This window comes from Saccoglossus kowalevskii, chromosome 10 (genome assembly GCF_978046115.1).
Source record: "Saccoglossus kowalevskii chromosome 10, keSacKowa6.1, whole genome shotgun sequence".
Taxonomy (NCBI): Eukaryota; Metazoa; Hemichordata; class Enteropneusta; family Harrimaniidae; genus Saccoglossus; species Saccoglossus kowalevskii.
The window spans coordinates 24586004-24604481 of record NC_140650.1 but is presented as its reverse complement, the minus strand read 5'-3'; the positions used below and the strand labels follow the sequence as shown (position 1 = coordinate 24604481).

At 39.2% G+C, this 18478-nt stretch overlaps 2 protein-coding genes across 3 annotated transcripts; one reads left to right on the top strand and one right to left on the bottom strand.

The window, feature by feature from the left end:
* Nucleotides 1–3954: 3954 nt before the first annotated feature.
* On the bottom strand, nt 3955–7364 carry lbx1 (ladybird homeobox 1). 2 transcript variants are annotated; one of them, XM_078008501.1, is made up of 2 exons: nt 6835–7364; nt 3955–4911 (listed from the first exon to the last, which is right to left on the bottom strand). In XM_078008501.1, the coding sequence occupies exons 1-2, from the start codon at nt 7265–7267 to the stop codon at nt 4514–4516; spliced, it is 831 nt and encodes a 276-aa protein (XP_077864627.1). In that variant the 5' UTR covers nt 7268–7364; the 3' UTR covers nt 3955–4513. The 2 variants fall into 2 exon arrangements, with proteins under 2 accessions (XP_077864627.1, NP_001158500.1); NM_001165028.1 differs by having other exon boundaries at nt 3955–4908; nt 6835–7283.
* Nucleotides 7365–13646: 6282 nt separating this feature from the next.
* LOC100366907 (putative glutathione S-transferase 6) lies at nt 13647–17934 on the top strand. The gene is made up of 6 exons (XM_002733872.3): nt 13647–13932; nt 15972–16107; nt 16202–16306; nt 16579–16691; nt 16848–16961; nt 17369–17934. Exons 1-6 carry the CDS (start codon nt 13891–13893, stop codon nt 17543–17545), a joined length of 687 nt encoding a protein of 228 aa, XP_002733918.1. The 5' UTR covers nt 13647–13890; the 3' UTR covers nt 17546–17934.
* The last annotated feature ends 544 nt before the right edge of the window (nt 17935–18478 follow it).

Sequence of the window (18478 nt, the reverse complement as noted above, 5' to 3'; positions counted from 1 at the left end):
GCCGGTAAATGTTAAATTTGAAATACCGTAAAGTCATCATTTTGGTGCACATTTGAGCATGCATGTCTACCAACCGCGAACTAGCCGAAAGTTACGAACGTAATCGAACAGAATACTAGTAGCACGGGCTCTAGAATCTCGCATTTGGTATGTTAGTTAATAGAATAAAAAGTGATGATGGTCGAATACCATGCTCTGTTTCTTGTTGATCGGGTGACTAACTTTCATTCCGCACATGCGCACCGGGATATATTAACATTCAGCTTGTTTTTCAAATATTTAAATCATATCCTAATATCAGACGTTCCAAAATTATCAATAACAAATGATAACAAACATAATTCTGTGTTTTATTTACGAAATGAGATAAAAAGCTGTTAGCCGGCGCGCAACGCGTGTTCGAATTACAAGCGTAGTATGTCGCATGCAGTGGGACGTCTATCGAACACAACGCGGTGCAACGACTGACTGTAAAAAATACTGGGAAGTTATAATCTAACATGGCATGATAGCACTGGTCTTATACTGTGCTCAGTGCGTTGTCGTTATTGAAATAAACCGATGCTGCGCATTAAACACAGAGTAAGACCGATATGTAAGCATGCATGTCTGAACGCGAGACACAATTCCTTATCTTGCAATATACAGTCTATAAAGCCGAAGGTGAAACTAACTAAAATAATATTTACGTTCTGAATAACCATCTAGTCACGATGATTTATAACGAAATATTAAATCTCATGCATCCCTGCCAATATAACCATAATTTATTTATAACGCGTTGGTGTTCTCAAGACACGACCTATGTGTATTATTAATTCGAATTCCAGGCGTAGCTTTCTTTACTAAAGACATTACAATGATGGCACGAGAAACCCCGCTATATTGGAATCATGTCAACGGGATTTCTTGTTAATTACATGTGACGTGCAGTGAACACGGCGACACTACCACTGTGAATGTTTATCAACTCACGCAGGGTGAATTACCGAAGGCTGAGCTGTGATATAATGCAATCGAATGATTTTTACTGTTTGTGTGTCAAGAGAAGACACTTTCTCTATCCGGACTTGAGTCAGGTCTATAACGTGTGTGCATCGAACAGACATCGATAAGCGTCACAGAAGTGGCGTAGTGGTGAAAAGAATTCACGACGGACGCCAAATAATTAAAGTTAGGACCATAGCGCAAACCGTGATTCATCTCCGATGTGTCGTAGGTCAACTACACATCTGCTAAGATACTTGTTCAATTTCTTAAGCTGTGCCGGGTGAGATATTACTTGCAGCCAGTTGACTAACTGTTAATCAGAAACAAACACTGACGAATGGAGAGTGAATTAATACATGTTTTCATCACGTTCCTATAGGTCAACGTTATACCCCCTACCCTTTGTTCTACTCCGATGTCAAAATTTGAATATAAAAAATAGCCCGATACGTGTTCGTGGCGGGAAGTAAATATTCGCCACAACTTTTCGTTGGTGAAGAGGTAGTAATCGAAAAATCGAACTACTCGTAGCGGCGGGGAGTAAAATCACCGTTACATGGCTGACTATATTGCATTGACCGGTATGGTCACAAGCATTGGCTGAATCGACTCGGAGGTCACGGCTGGGATGGGTGAAGGAACTCGGAGGTCTACACATCGTGGGCAGAACCTGTCCCCTTGTTCTGTTCGTACTCTAAACTGAATGCACTTTACTTGTTGTTGTCATGGGGACTAATTGACACAAAAATAACTAGGAGTAGCACAACAGTATGGACGCACTGTGGATACGGCTTACGCCATCTACTACTTAACTAGTATTTTCAAAATAGAATATGCATATTATACGTATGTGTTGTTCTAAAACCCATTTCTACGCCAACCAATGGGTTGAAAGTCTTTGCGAATCATAATGATCAGCCATGATTTTTAGATATTTCTCAAACTTATATTTCAGTTTACCTCCGTGTATGTCCTTAGTTTGTAACTGTCCTAGTACGATTGTGTGTCTCAGTAATTTTTGAGTAAATCTTTCACTTTTGTGTTGAATACTGACGGGTTTTATTTATATTGTTTTCCTGCTTCTCTGAGTTGTTAAATGTAAGTGTTTGTATCCATTGTGATGGATACACATTTCTGTTTGGTATGTGTATTTTACACGTGCTGTATACGTCGCTATGAGTCCCATATCGAACAGGACGGGGCGCGACAACTTCCGCCATTTAATCATCACTTCATTAAAGCAAAGAAATTAGAAAAAAAAATTTAATATCTTTCATTAAAGGTGTTTTAATAGCGAAAATCGACTTATTGCATTCACCGTCTCACATGCACGGACTTCTCCTTCTGAAATCACGTGACGTTTCAAGATATTGATTGATAATAAACAGATAATTACCATAACATATGTCCCTCCTGGAATTTAAGCCTGTCTCTGCAGTTCACACGTAAGCCACATCGTGAACTTCTCGTGATATATGGGTCAGCAAGTGCTACCATAAACAACGGTCGGCCCATGTAACGTTCAAAGCGAAAGCCTAAATTCCAACGAGTCAATAAAAAACAGAGAATATTGATATTCAAGCTGGTATTTTATCAAGGACATTACTTACAATGTCAAGGATATACAAACTTGAAGTTCGGGTTGGCACTATAAAATATTTGTAAGCTTTGAAACTATCTTCGATTGATATTTGTTTTGAACACGGATTGTTAAAGTGACTGCTTAATATCATTACTAATTTCAATATTCCGGACACAAGAACACCAGTTTGTCGAAAGTACAGTGCGTTAACGGACATAAAACAATGAGCAACATGTTTGGAAACGCATGTTGCAGCAAATAACTTTTTGCTTTGATAAGGTCACTGGTGAATGGTGTTGAACTTAGCACAACACATCAACTATGACGATCTTGACGTTTACGCGTGACACTTAACTCGATCGCTGCACCAGTCAAACATGAAGCCCCTTGCATATTAAGTCATGCAATATAATTTTGGAAGTCAAATATTCACAGTTAATAGTCTATATAGAAGATATTTATTTTTAATTACCCGCAGTTCGTTCCCGACACTCTGGCTCAGTAATTACTTCACGAAAAACTCGTTCCGTTTCAATTTATTTAAATTCTGGCTGTATATATATATAGAAGTCGCATTATCAACTGACAAGTGGACTTTACTGTAGACAAATATGTATCGATTGGTGATTGATTCTCGCTACTCTTGATTAATTTCACATAACATAAATCATTGAATCGACCAAAATGTCATCAGAGTTTGTTGTTACAGTGTTAGTGCAATTCGTTTGTATTCACCCCGGACGGCGATAACGAACGTTCAAGTCAACTTTACCTTACTCGGCGTAGGTTGATCAAGTGCCATTAATTGCCCAATGTAAACCGATTATCTACTGCAGTGAGGAGATAAAATCCACTTTCCACCAAGAAACCGTCACACTGCGCAAACATAGCGCGGAAATCATCGGTGATTTAATTGGGATTTAAAGAGCAAACACTACCGTCGGGCCCGCATCTTTCTTAGCAAAGCTGTTAAATAAATTACATTATACCCATATGCAAGTCTGTGATGATGAATCATGTTTATCTTTTAGTAGGGTACACTCAGATTGTGAATAAATACATCACCGACATATGAAATGCGCCCCATGAAATATATACTGAGTATTTCTATCATTTATCAGACGGAGGTCAGTCGGGAGGGACCAGGGGTCGTGGGGTGAACTGTCACTGTCATTTAGTCTGAACGTTATTGCGGATTAATTACATTTATAGCTCCCAGATTTGAAATTAGACAACATGTCAAGTACGTAATGACATGCTACATGGAAACACCACATCATCTAACAGTGGTTGCGTGTGATTTCATGAACATGATACTATACGTGCATAATGTAAAAACGTTGCTGTAATATCAGCCATATACTAAACGTATTAGGAAACTGTTTTAAAAGAAAACCAACATTTATTATCTAACCAAGTTGTGAAGGATATTTATCACAATAGGTAACATACGTACTCGATAGCAGTATTCAAAATGTCCAAACAAGTTCACGGTGTCACTTTGGATAAATCTAGTACTACGACCATCATAGAGAAAATAGCGTATATCTGGTTAAACCAGGCAGTGGATGGAACCAGGGCGTCGAAACGACGTCATGCTACATCGAATGCAAATATTCGGAGTATACGTAATATATACAAAATAACACTCGTTTTTGTTAGTTAGACACCGTCTATCATTTCTCATAGTAAAAAAAAACACATTATATTGTCCTCTATTTCATTTCTCTTTAGAAGAATTCAAATAATTAATTGTTCTGGAAAGACAAAATTAGTGGGCCATGTGTTATTTAACAATGGAAGTGTGTTAATTCCGCCATTTATGTTCTTTCCTTCTCCGAAAATATACAAACTAGGCGAGATTACATACATATTATATCGTCGTCATAGTTCAATATCAAAAGAGGTTGCCAAATATGTTCATGATCACATCACTATTATTCATTTCATAGATGTATCCGAGCAACTTTCGTCTATTGTAATGTCTTCTTCGCCATCATTAACGCTGCCATTATCATCATCTTCGTCGTCATCATCGTGACTCTCTGTGGTCAGTGTTTTGGCAGCAGATAGGTCGTTATTCAATTCCTCTACGTCCCTCTTCAATTTCGCACGTCTGTTCTGAAACCACGTAATAACCTGTGAACTACTTAGGCCTAAACTCGAAGCTATTTCGTCTCGATCTCCAGGCGATAAGTATTTTTGATACATAAACCGTCTTTCCAGTTCGAATAACTGTTGGTTTGTGAAAGCTGTTCGAGATTTTCTTTTTTTCCTAGATGAAGAATTGCGTTGACTGAATAGATTGAGATGCGATTTTTTTCCATCTTTCGCTGCTGCTATGAAAAAACAAAAACAAAACAAGATGGTGTTAAAAATTAGGTGACTACAAAGTATTTTCTTTGTTAATGAATGTTCACTGTCCGCTTTGTCCAAAGTTTCGTTCGGAGCGCGCACTGTTCACTATTGTACCGCTCCCATTATCACGTCTTCAAATAGACACTCTTGCTCAGTTATGTTCCGTCTCGCATTTAAGCAAATCTGGAACTGCGTATTAGCCTAGCTGCCACAATGAACTGACATGCCGTGGTTACTTTCAATATCACACAGAGAGATTTTCGATACATGGTTTTACAGAATTTACTACTGCAACAATCATGTATTAAAAGTTGATATTCGACTAAAGTCTCCAGATTCATTGTCGCGAAATTGAATAGTAGTTTTATTTCATCTATGATTGCTGTCAAATGCTAGTGACATTTGCACATCACAAAAGATTGCGATCAATGCGACGGCGCTGTTGAGTAGTTTCCTAATTTATTTTCTTCACAATATTTTGAATGGGTTGTTGTGTGGACGCGGTAGATTTTTACGGGAATAGTAGACGAATATTTTAGTTGTTGTGCAATTGCGGTAGTTTGTTCACTTGACGAGATTATTTAATTTCCATCATATTTTACTTGTTTTTATTCAATAGCCGTTATGAGGTTATTTATATATAAACCATAACAAAAGAAAAGATGAATCAATAACAATAAATAAAATATTGAAAAAAATAATGGATTCTAATCAGATAGTGGTAATATTTGATTTTCATCTACACGACGACAAATGTACTCTTAGTTTAAATTGCTACCAACGTTATTATTTAGCCCCCTTTTATTTTAAACGACTACACATTATACGACGACTTCTTGCAGTACAGTCGCCTTTAGTTAGTTTGATATACGAGCTCCAAGCGGAAGACAACAAATAGCAGACTTACAAAGTTGCCGACTCCACGATACAGGGATTTAATTATTGCATTCAACAATACAGTCAAACGTCAATATTACATCTGATCGACTGTTGTTTATTATGTTATTTTTCTGACATTCGACCTCTCAGTATTAACTCGGCAATTATACACGGACGTACTTGCTATAAACCTTTGATCGACAGTTGTCATATGTCTTTCGTCACCGAGTTCTAAAGACACCAGATGCCGATGAATTTATACTTAAAACTGACATTTTACATTCATTGTCGTCTATTCGGCAAGTATGCATTGTTACCGAGCCCCTGATGTCAGTCTTGTGAGATGTCAGTGTTTTTTGCGCATCGAAACATTTGATGATTAACCACAGGGTGCCGAGGTTCGTCAATACCGTACGTGCCTTTCAATACTTGTCCTACAACAGGCGAATAATTTATTGAAACAGACGCGGAACTGATCGTGAAATATATACATATTTCACCGACCGCTGTGCTACTTTATCGTAAATGCGTACGTATCTGTGTCACTCCAGTTTCCTCTTCGCTCGTAACATGGATGACCCAGTGTTTGGAAATTGACACACGGTTTCTCGTAAATGAAAAAGAAATGTATAGTTGAGTTGAGGTCAACAATAACATAACAAATCTACTTCTTAACTGGATGTCGTTGAGACGTCTGTAATAAGCTAATGTGTAAACGTATCCGTCACCAAAGTTCATCATTTTATTTTTATCTGGTAATGTGTTAGTAATTACTGAGATTAAATTTGCTGTAACTTCCATAATTAAAGGACAATGAAGAAAATTAATTTCATTTTCCACGGAGACGCGTCTTGTCAGACAAGTTGATTGTCGTAAATTGTGAACCTTCATTTGACTTGCTCACGGTTACGGTGGAAACGAGTTAAATCAGAATATCTCTACAAATTATCGCTTACACCCTCGAGTATGGATGTTTTCAGATACAAATGACTAGTTGTGGAATGAATCACTCGATGTTAACTTACCCTCGGCAGTTTTGATAATGTTTTCTTCCAGTCCTTTGAACGTCTCTTGAGTGAGTTCTTCTAAAGCGTCCAGTGGTGAATCCGGAGTCATCTGGCTGGATGTGGCAGTGACATGACGGCTACCATGCGGTCTACAAGGCTGTACGGCTACATGGTGATGGTCAGCTTCTTTCGACCATCGATGATATCGCCTACTTGGAGATTTCGAGTTCAAAATATCCCGTATCGAAAATGGTGTGAGTGGCTTTGTAGGGTTCGCCGGTGGAGGTAGATGAACTTTCGACAAACGCTCCACTGGGTCAACTTCACAATTTCTCTTCGTCCTCGTTGATACTAGTTTCTCGGCTGATTTGTTTTCCGGCATGGCAGATACGACGTACCACGGTCTCAAAAAATGAGTATCAGAGCCGTTAACAAGACCTCTTCTTACCATAACATGATTCACGGCGTATTGACTGGCTATCACTTGCCTGACTTCAAGAGTGTTACGGGTTTTTTTTTCCGACTCCTTGAGAGGGTGAGAGGAAATACTGTCTGGCTAACAGGGTGGTACCACCTACTACATCGAGAGATTAGAGCATCTGATTGGCCAACAACTGAAAGTCCTTGTCAATTGCTAGAATTTAGGGCCAATCGTACAGTCCGTAAAAGTGATATCATTAATTAGCAATATTGGGCGGGGTGAGTCGGGATTGGTATTTGCGGAAGTTGGATAAACAGCTCCCAGTCCTGTCATCTGAAACTGGCCGGTGTCAGAGACTCACATAGCTAATCGTATCTCTCGTGTTACACTTGAAACCCGCGTTGCCCTTCAAGCGTTTTAATTAATTTGTTCAGACGTACCAGTTGGTACTACCAGTCTTATCTTGCCTTGCCACGACACATGCAATAAGTCAACTTTACAAATCAACTTAAGACGATAGTTCAATGTAAAAATGCAGTCAAAAGGAAACGCGTAAAGCAATAAAATTAAAGTGTGTTTTCAAAACAAATAACAACTGCGCATATATCAGGAGCCGTAATTATAGTTGCAAGCGTTAATATTAGTATTGTGATGCGTATTCACACATCGCTCATTTACCAACATTTATCTTACGATTTTATAGTTGAATGATGGCTGCCGGCAGTGGTGACAAATCGGCTGTGAAAAACCAACACGTACTTGACGGTGTTTGAATTATAAATTAAAACAAAAACGAATTCGCGCAATGGTCGTTTTGATGGAAAACAGATTCTTTGACGGACTCAAGCAAACTTATCGCTCGATCTCATGGCACTGAATTACCGTCGTGGTGCGGAAGCAAACCATATCAAGGTATTAAAAAAAGCTAACCGGACTTGCTCACTGAAATACTTTCTCCGTCAATTATGATCTTACTCATTGTGAATCCTTAAAAACCTACATATGTCAATAGAAGCGTTCGCGCACTTAGCACGGACTGTAAAGTCAATATCGTTACCCCGTACTAACAAAACGGGCCAGACCGCGCAGTACGAACTAAGAAACTGTCAGTCCGAGTTTGATGCGATCCCGGGCTTGTTAAAGTGCGGTGGTCGTCGCGCAACGCGTGTTGGAATTTCATGTAAGTGAACAATGTATTGTACACGCGTTGTATACGTCGCTATGAGCCCCATATCGAACAGGACGCGGCGCGACGACTGCCGCCCTTTAACGGTCCAGTCCCTTTGGTTAGAACTCACGGAGAGTGTGCGAACGGCTAGCTCGGACTAAGTGCCTTCTGGGAGTATATTTGGCAACAGATCCCACTGTACCGTATTCGTTGTTCATTTGAACGAGTAACTTCGTATATTCAGAACTAGTCATTTCGGTATGCCATTACAGACGTGACAAGCAGCGTAGTCGCGTCTAGAGACTTTGTTGTCAAGAACAAAAATTGACTAACGATGAAACTCTCTACTACTCTCTATTGTCTTTTGCCGTTGTTAGTGTACATGGTATAACCTAGGAACTAAAATGCATACCATCGCGTTTAATAATGACAGCAACTTTTGAAATCAAAGGCCTTTAGTACTTCAATACTACTAACAGTATCCCCTGCCCCTAACGTCAACACAACTGGGTCTACTTGATATACAAACATGGGTCTACCTTTAATTTTAGTCCGCAGTACAGGGTAGACTTAAACAACTAGTTTGAACAAACCTAATGATAAGTATATCTGGAATTCGTTACAGCGACGACCGTCATTCAGACTCACGGGGAGTTTAGTTTGTAAATGGGGGTGAAGTAATGTTACAAAGATAAAATTTTTGCTCCTCTTAGTAACAAGTAGAATTTTCGTTATTGTAGTAATCATGCCCCGATGATGACATGCTTGGAAAGCGGATACTGATCCAACGTACGAAAATTGTATTCATGTAACATGGCCTGTTGTTATTAGGGTCACATCTCAAAGTTACTTCTATTTGCATTATATTCGACGCTAAAATTATGAAAACAACCCGAAAAGTAAGTATTTAATATGACATGTTCATTTTCGGCTGTTTCTGTGCTATAAGACATAGTGACTAAACAGCGCAGCTCCGAAAAAATAAATTAATATCCCGGACGTTTTCCTGATCGCTGAAAACGGATAGCCCGACACGGTTAAGTGTTGTTTTTCCATCCAGCGTCCTTTTAAGTTTGCCGCAGAGCGCGACATGCCCGACTGATCAAACCCGAAGCCCTAAAACAAATTCCCAGCGAGAGCCGCATCCTATGTGGTCACTGGTTTGCAGGATTGTTCATTTCATCTCCCGTGGCTATTATCTCTTAATGCGGCGGCCCGCACTGTAAAGGACACCCTGCGAATGTGTGGATGAGTGGACGTCTTGTTAGTCCTTGTTAGCGTCATTGTTTGCCCTGCATTTGCGTAGCTCGCCATACCGAGCCTCGACCCCGATCTCAAAACGTATTTATCCATGTCAGAAACAGCGCTAACTTTGGAAATGCTCGAGGATCGATTTCACAGTTTCTCGCCGCGGCTGTCAATACGGATAAGCATCATCGATGTTGTTATCATCTGTTCTTTGACAAGAGCTCACCGATGATACCCTTGCTACTGACATCAAAACCAAACTAAGGGTCTGGAAACTTACAGAGGCTGTCACGTCCAGTAAACAGCACCCCACTTTTTAAAACTTGATTTCGATGCGTAAGGCTCGTAATTGATTTGGTGTCATTTATATATATCCCGTATTACTAGCGCTCTTTTTTAACTCTTGGTAATTTTTGTAAAATTAAGGTATTAACTTCCATTCAATTATAATGTTATTTATTTTCATATGGATGTTTCTGGTAATATACGATGAGTTGGATGAATCTGAATCTTTAAACAGTCGTATTTGTTTTGTAATTCGTGTAGTAAGTCTCAACTTTGGACTTCTCGCGTGATTTGTAAACCTACTAATTCATGATCATTTTTCGCTGTATCCCACGAAAATCAGAACTTAGATGCGATATGCCTTACTACATCTGCGTTCCTCCCTGGAAAAAAACTATATTTATTTCCATTGCGGGCAGCGCCCTCACACGTTAATCACGGAAAGCTGGATATTGTGGATCTAACTCAGTAAAACGCTGAACGCGCATACACAGTTGTTAGTTATCAACCAGGAAGCAGTAGCGGATGTAATACTCTTTGGATCCCGTAAATTTAAGCGACATGCTATAATAAGCACATTTATCAACTAACGGGCACTACATCCTGATGTTAAGGTCAACTGAGCCCTGGAGCGTTGGGCTTCAGTGATGTATACAGCGGATGTATAGTATAAGTCACATACTATAACACCAATAAGTCTTCTTGGACGACATTGTAAAAACTTTAAAAAATGGGGTTATTTTATAAAGACAGTGTAATCAATGCACACAACATGTACTCAACCCGGTTCACATAATTAAGGAATCCTTAGTGCCTTCACGTATGGGGTGCATATGTGACTTCACGTATGGGGTGCATATGTGACTTCTCGTATGGGGTACCTTAGTACCTTCACGTATGGGGTGCCTATGTGACCTAACATATGGGATGCATATGTGACTCAATGTATGGGGTGCATATGTGACTTCACGTATGTGGTGCATATGTGACTTCTCGTATGGGGTACCTTAGTACCTTCACGTATGGGGTGCCTATGTGACCTAACATATGGGATGCATATGTGACTCAATGTATGGGATGCCTATGTGACTTCATGTATGGGATGCCTATGTGACTTCATGTATGGGGTGCATATGTGTGACTTCATGTATGGGATGCCTATGTGACTTCATGTATGGGGTGCATATGTGTGACTTCATGTATGTGTTGCCTATGTGACTTCACGTATGATGAGGTGCATATGTGACCTCATAATTTATCTTCAATTCCCAGTAGTACAACATATAATAATTCTACAGAGTTTACCATCCCGCCCCGATATCCTGAAAGATTACTGCTGTACACCATATGGGATGCCTATGTGACCTAACATATGGGATGCCTATGTGACCTAACATATGGGATGCCTATGTGACCTAACATATGGGATGCCTTTGTGACCTAACATATGGGATGCATATGTGACTCAATGTATGGGATGCCTATGTGACTTCATGTATGGGATGCCTATGTGACTTAATGTATGGGATGCCTATGTGACTTAACGTATGTGATGCCTCTGTGACTTCATGTATGGGGTGCATATGTGTGACTTCACGTATGATGAGGTGCATATGTGACTTCACGTATGATGAGGTGCATATGTGACCTCACGTATGATGAGGTGCATATGTGACCTCATAATTTATCTTCAATTCCCAGTAGAACAACATACAATAATTCTACAGAGTTTACCATCCCGCCCCGATATCCTGAAAGATTACTGCTGTACACCATATGGGATGCCTATGTGACTTAACGTATGGGATGCCTATGTGACTTAATGTATGGGATGCCTATGTGACTTAATGTATGGGATGCCTATGTGACTTAAAGTATGGGGTAAATATGTGACTTCATGTATGGGATGTCTATGTGACTTAACGTATGGGATGCCTATGTGACTTAATGTATGGGGTACATATGTGACTTAACGTATGGGATGCCTATGTGACTTAATGTATGGGATGCCTATGTGACTTAACGTATGGGATGCCTATGTGACTTAATGTATGGGGTACATATGTGACTTAACGTATAGGGTGACCTAGTGCCTTCACGTATGGGATGCCTATGTGACTTAACGTATGGGATACCTATGTGACTTCATGTATGCCCCGATATCCTGAAAGATTACTGCGTACCCGGTCACACAGAGAAACAAATTGTGTTAAGTGAGTTTAATAAGAGCGATCCGGGACCAACTCTAATTTTATTTATTTATTCAGTCATATTCTACACATCAGGTGGAATATTTTGATAAATCATATGTTGATTTTCGTCAAATCAATTTTTAGATAAAAACGCAAATTACATACGTATTTGGTCAAATTATTCAAATTAAGGGAAGTGCATTCAAACATGGTGAATGTTAATGAATGTTTTTTTTCTTTTTTTTAGTTACATTGTAAGCACCTCCAGTCCATGATGGACTATCAAGTCACGGTTCAAATGGCTGCACGACTCCGAGTCGGACAAAGCAGTTTTGGCCCAGGGCGGTTGATGTACGTCTGACAGTGACCGTACGAATGACATATTCTTCCATTAACGTTTTGCTAATTAATTAATTTCAACTTAAGGTTTGAAGTTCGGTGTTTGACGATTTTTGTCAGAATATTGCTCCTGCGTCACGGTAGTCTCTTATACAGTTCCATTCAAATATATATTGCGCCATCTACGGACACCCACTGGTTGACAGACAAATGAAATCCCGCTAAATCAAAAAACTCGTTTTTATAATAAGCGTAAGGCCAAGGGGTTTAGATAAATGTTGTTTTATAGCTGTATAATTATTAATTGAGTTATTTGTTTCCATCATTTGCCGTCAGATGCGTGCTGCACCCTAATATATATATATATATATATATATCTGGGCAACCGCCGCGCCCAACCAACGCATTCTCTAACTTTTATTCTATCTGTTCCTCTCGAATATTCTTACATAAACTACGCCTTCTAAAAGTGCACTAGCTAGCCACATGGCAATGACTAATCATATTCCCAACATTAAACTAATCACAGACACGCCCGTTAACAATAATAGCAAATGATGTCATCTGATCTGATCTGCTGGTTCGTTTACTTTCGAACTGTGAAGTCCCCGAGTTTAAATTAACTCTATGCACAGACTAGTATCATTCAGTGCAGAATCGACCAAATGTAATTAATAAAACTTAATTTTACTTATATTGCTTTATTAGACAGTTGTTTGTTATAATTTACTATAAAGCGTCAGGTATTCCTTAGAGAAATAATACTGCCCCGACCGGCGTACTGTACGAGTCCATTGCAGGCAATTACACAACAAACTACAAATGTTTAACATGTCGTCAGCAAATGGCACAGGATCGCTAGGGTACTTTTACTGCAGAATGCATTCAGACGAGACGAGGTAAAACCATTCTATAACTGTATAGGTAAAAACATTCTGATTTAAATGTGGTGTGCAGAAATAGAATGATGACTTCACTTTAATATTATATTTACTGTGTGTGTATATATAATAATCGTAAATATTGTTTTGAAAGCGGCGCTCTGTGTCAATTTTAAACCAAGGAACTTGATAATGATGATTCGGGTAAAACTGAACATGATCGGGGTAATCGTTGGTGGCGTAACATGTCCACAATCACGAAACTAAGTGGCCCTTTAAGTGCTTGTCTAGCGATACGTCAATATTGTTGATAGTTTGCCCAAGTTACCTTTGTTAAATAAGTAGCGAACGAGGCATGCTTGAACACTACCCAGCTAAAAACGTTGACCTCAGTGGTTCAAAAGGTCATTTATTATCAACAAACCTGTGAGTCGTGAGAAGACATCGTGGAATAACAGTGAAAAGCTGTCAGTGTGGAAATCCCATACTCGCTCCGACACTAGACCATATAAGAATTCCACGTTTAGTTCTTTCTTGAAGATGGGTTGCAGTGGCAGTAAAAGCACCGGGGTGGACAGTCAGGTGAGCTGTATGAATGCATTATGCATGTATACGCAGATATAACTTCAAATCATCGGTTTCATACTCCCCAGCGTATTGTTTTCTTTATGTCTTGTTTTATTGCTTCAATGTGGGAGTCAGACTGAGGAAATGGACGTGCGGGTTGGGTACTGGCATATTCAGAGTACCTCGTACCATCTTCGACCGTCCGCGAGACACGGGAGAATTGGAGGTACTAGTCATCTATAAAGTGTTTGTTTTTTTCTTCATGTAACCGCTATTGCATGCGACGTATAATTTCGAATATGATATTTGGGGGATGAACCATTGAAGTGAGTACTTTCCAACTTCGCAAATGAAGGCAACATTTACCGTTTACCGCCCGTGTGTAGTCTCAAAAGGTCTAGTTTTGTATATAGATGATACCAGGTACGATGATCAGCCTCATCTAATGGAGCCAAAATAAAGAGGGAAATGAGGAAACGGGTCTATCTATAGTTATAATAATTATACCGACTCACATGTTCGCATGTGACTTTGGGTTTGACTCAAATAATAAATGCATTTTTTTCGTCGAGTTGAGTTAAATCACCACGTGCACTTGCGAATCACTAATATATAGAACTGACACGCACACTACGTACTATTAACAGAAAGGACAGACTGTCTGTCCCTGATTGGGAAAGCTTTCCTAACTTGAATGATTTGTAGCCACTGGAACTGCACAGGCCCTCAGGAAACACATTTTACTAAAATAAATCCCATTAGAGGGACGTTTCTCGGCCGTGATTGTATTTCAGTGAATGCATGGCGACTATAGAGCGTATTAGATATACACCCATTCCCTCTATACTTATGCGGGGTCGGTATTCGATCCCATGTCAACGAAGGCCACGGATTAACGTTTACTACACCGTACTGGCCGGGTGAGCTCCCATGCATTCGGCAATCTGTTTTCCCGTCAATGAATCATCAAAAATCAATCTACCGTACCACTGTTAGGCTACAATAGAGCTGTGCAATTCTAAAATTCAGCAAGTCATGGTGAATATTGGATACTAAAGAAAAAAATGAGTGATCGTTGGAAAATAAACACTTACATCCTTGTTTCTATGGGTTGCCATAACAAAACGATACCTTGACGTGGGTCAGTGACAAACTAAGTTACCGGGACACCTGTTTCCTTCGTTACATGTATTGACTGTATGGAAGCCATGGTGATTATAAAACAAATTAACCGTGATCGCCCATATGCAGATGGTGTTATTTCTTCTGTGTAAAAGTAACACGCCTGTCTCAAACGTCTTTTGCAATAATCTGCCCTTACGGTCAATATAAGGATATTTACATTAAAAAAAAAGTGTCGGACTTAACATCCTAATTTTTCGACGGCCATTTTGTCAGAACGCTTTAATGCGCCTTTACCATATGCCATCCTATGGTAGAGACATTATGAGGCTAGTACGAGAATGCCGCAAAGTAAGCGCGAAGGTAGTACTGTGATCGAATCGACCGATGCGTACCATACTGCCTGAGTGCATGCATACTTTGCGGTATTTCCTTGATAACCTTATTATTATACATCTGTTCTTTGCTTGTAGTAATAATTTAATGTGAGATAACAGCAAGAAATGGCAATAAAAAACGTTTCGCGATGTGTTAACATTTGCGTCCAGTGACGGGGTTCTATTTCCATCGTGCGCTGATAGTGCTTCTGCGTCGCAAGTAAACAAAGAAATATGTTCGAATCTGACGTAAATGTGACGCACATTTTTCAAATAAAACACCTTGTTAAACGCGTTCATGACACTTTTGACGGCGTTTTACGGACAGAAAAATTCTATTGTTTCTCGTGTCAGATGTATAATATGCCATGTCTAAATTTGTTTACCATCTTGTTACTCTAAATCATCAATAATCTGGTTTTAAAAGGCAAGTTCCTTGCGACATTTTCACCTCAAACTAAGATACTTTCTATTCCTTTTCCCTATGTTGGCTTGAACTACAATACCCAGTTTCCTTGACCAATAATAACTCACGTTTGCTTTATCTTTTTTCAGAGCACAAGCAAAATAGTATTGCACTACTTCGTTGTCCGAGTCCGTGCCGAACCGATACGACTTCTTTTGCACTATGGTGGAATTAAATTTGAAGACAAAAGATACACAATGGAACAATGGATGGAGATGACTAAGAGTGAGTATTGATAAACTGTATTATTATGTTTCTAATTTTATTTCTAAATCTATGTTACGCAGAATTGTATATTGGGTATTTTTTCTAACTACAGAGGGTGAGTTCAGGGGTCCGTTTGGTGTTCTGCCATATGTTGAATATAACGGTGAGATTTTGGGACAAAGCATCGCTATACTAAGATTCGCTGCTAGATCAGTCGGTAAGTTGTAATATTTGTTGTCGAAAGTTTTGTCGTTGTGATCACGTTTGTTTAAAACAATATTGAATGGTGTACATTTCTGCAGCTGTCGAGATCCACAAAGCCCCGAGTCCTCGAGAACAAGACGTCTATGAGTAGTGTCGATCTGATTTCTGTTTGAACTAATCTCATGTTCACCTCATTACCGCGTTGACCGTAAAGCGCCATGGCGTGTATTCAATTATATTTCAGGAGTGTGTTACATATTATTACATTATTGTATTCATTTTCAGGTGCGTTCGGAGAGAATGCTGTGGAAACAGCTCAGGCGGACAGCATAGCTGACACCGTAACTGAATTGGTGGAACCGCTTAGCGGCCTCTTACTTATGAAGCCAGATGACATGGTAAGCCCACCCGTCCAGGGCTGTATATCGAGATGCGAAACATCGTATCAACTCGGCCGAGTTGCATTGACCATTATTATAATCGTATATCCACGAAATACACAATTGCGCCATAAAGTGCGAATATTTTACCGTGTTTTTTTTTGTTTTTTTTAGGAGGAACAATTGAAAACCCTTTACGCTGCCACTATTGTTACAAGTATGAAAATGTTAGAAAACCAAATCTCGACGACGAACGACGGCAAAACAGGGTATCTAGTTGGCAAGAAGGTAATGAATCATCGTACTCTCTTACATTTCATCATCACTGTATCTATGACGTCATGATTGATAAATATGAATGTATAAATAGGAAATTATAGATTGTAATTTATACGTGTTCGATGAAATAACGAAAACGTTATACGCATTCATCTGGGATTTACCTTACTTATACTAGTATTCAATAGACCATTTTCCGTTCACTGCGAGATCCCGCGTTATGCGTGAAGTCGAATGTATAAACAGGACAAAGGTCATAGCTTCGTATGGTTGGATGGCTGTCATACACATGCTGGCCTTCAGTTGACTCCACCGCCTCCCGATAACATTAGAACATTCGATACAACAACTTAAAATTATCAGTATAGGAACAACATAAATAGACTACATGTATTTACGTATAATTTCTTTCTCAGATTACACATGCTGATTTCATGGTGTTCAATATTATGGAGACGATAGAGAAGACGTATCAAAAGGACGATTTGGACATCTATGCGGAATTTCCACTACTGAAAGGTCATCGCGACCTTATAAAAAATTTGCCACAGCTGCAAAAGTACCTTAATTCACGTCCTGACCTACCTTTGTAGTGACAGTCTTATAACTAATACAATAATTGTCTGTTTAAATTGGGAAATTCAACTTTGAGGTGACACAATTAGTTAAACTAACATGTACTTCCAATAAATTATTTAGGTTCGTATCCTGAAAAATAGTACAGTTTAATTGTATTTTAGTAACATCCCGACTTATTTCTTAAGCGGAAATTGCTCTTGCCTGAATAACCCACCAACAACAATAATAACAACGGGAGCTAAGGATTAGTAAACCACCTCACGTTCAGTTACACATTTTGTTTTTGCATATTGCAACTTTTGTACCAAGTTTGTTATTTTTGTAGAAATGCTTCATTTTCCATGTACATATTTTCATTATTCCTCCGTAACAAATAAATACCGAAGTGTATGATAAAAATAAACTGGTAATTTGTGTGTAATTTCATATATGACGGATTGAGTATATGAACAATAACAAGGAGCAGGGTTGTTACCATAATGTTGTATTTGTTAAAGCGGCAGGGTCGTCACCTGCGCACGCGCTGGAATTGCGTCTCGAGCGACGATAACAACACACGCTAAAAACGCAAAGGCTCATGGGTAGACGCTTGTTTGTAAACAATGGCACGCTATGGCCATCTGACGCATGCGCAGGTGACGACTCCCCCGCTTTAATCCCTTGAATACTGATTCCAACTGATTGTTTTGGTACCAAATGAATACACACAGGAATACAAATTCCCGGATGTACGATACGGTCCATACCCAAATTTCCAAAAATCACAGCTCATGGCGCTTCAACAGTGGGACTAATAACAAGAAAACATGTACTAAAGGACCATCTTCTTCGATCATATCAAACACACCCCATGATCATTCGCCATAATATGTTACAAGTTGCGAGAACAAAAAAATAACAATATGATAAAAACGACAAGTGCAGTTAACCAGTCATGAATATAATTT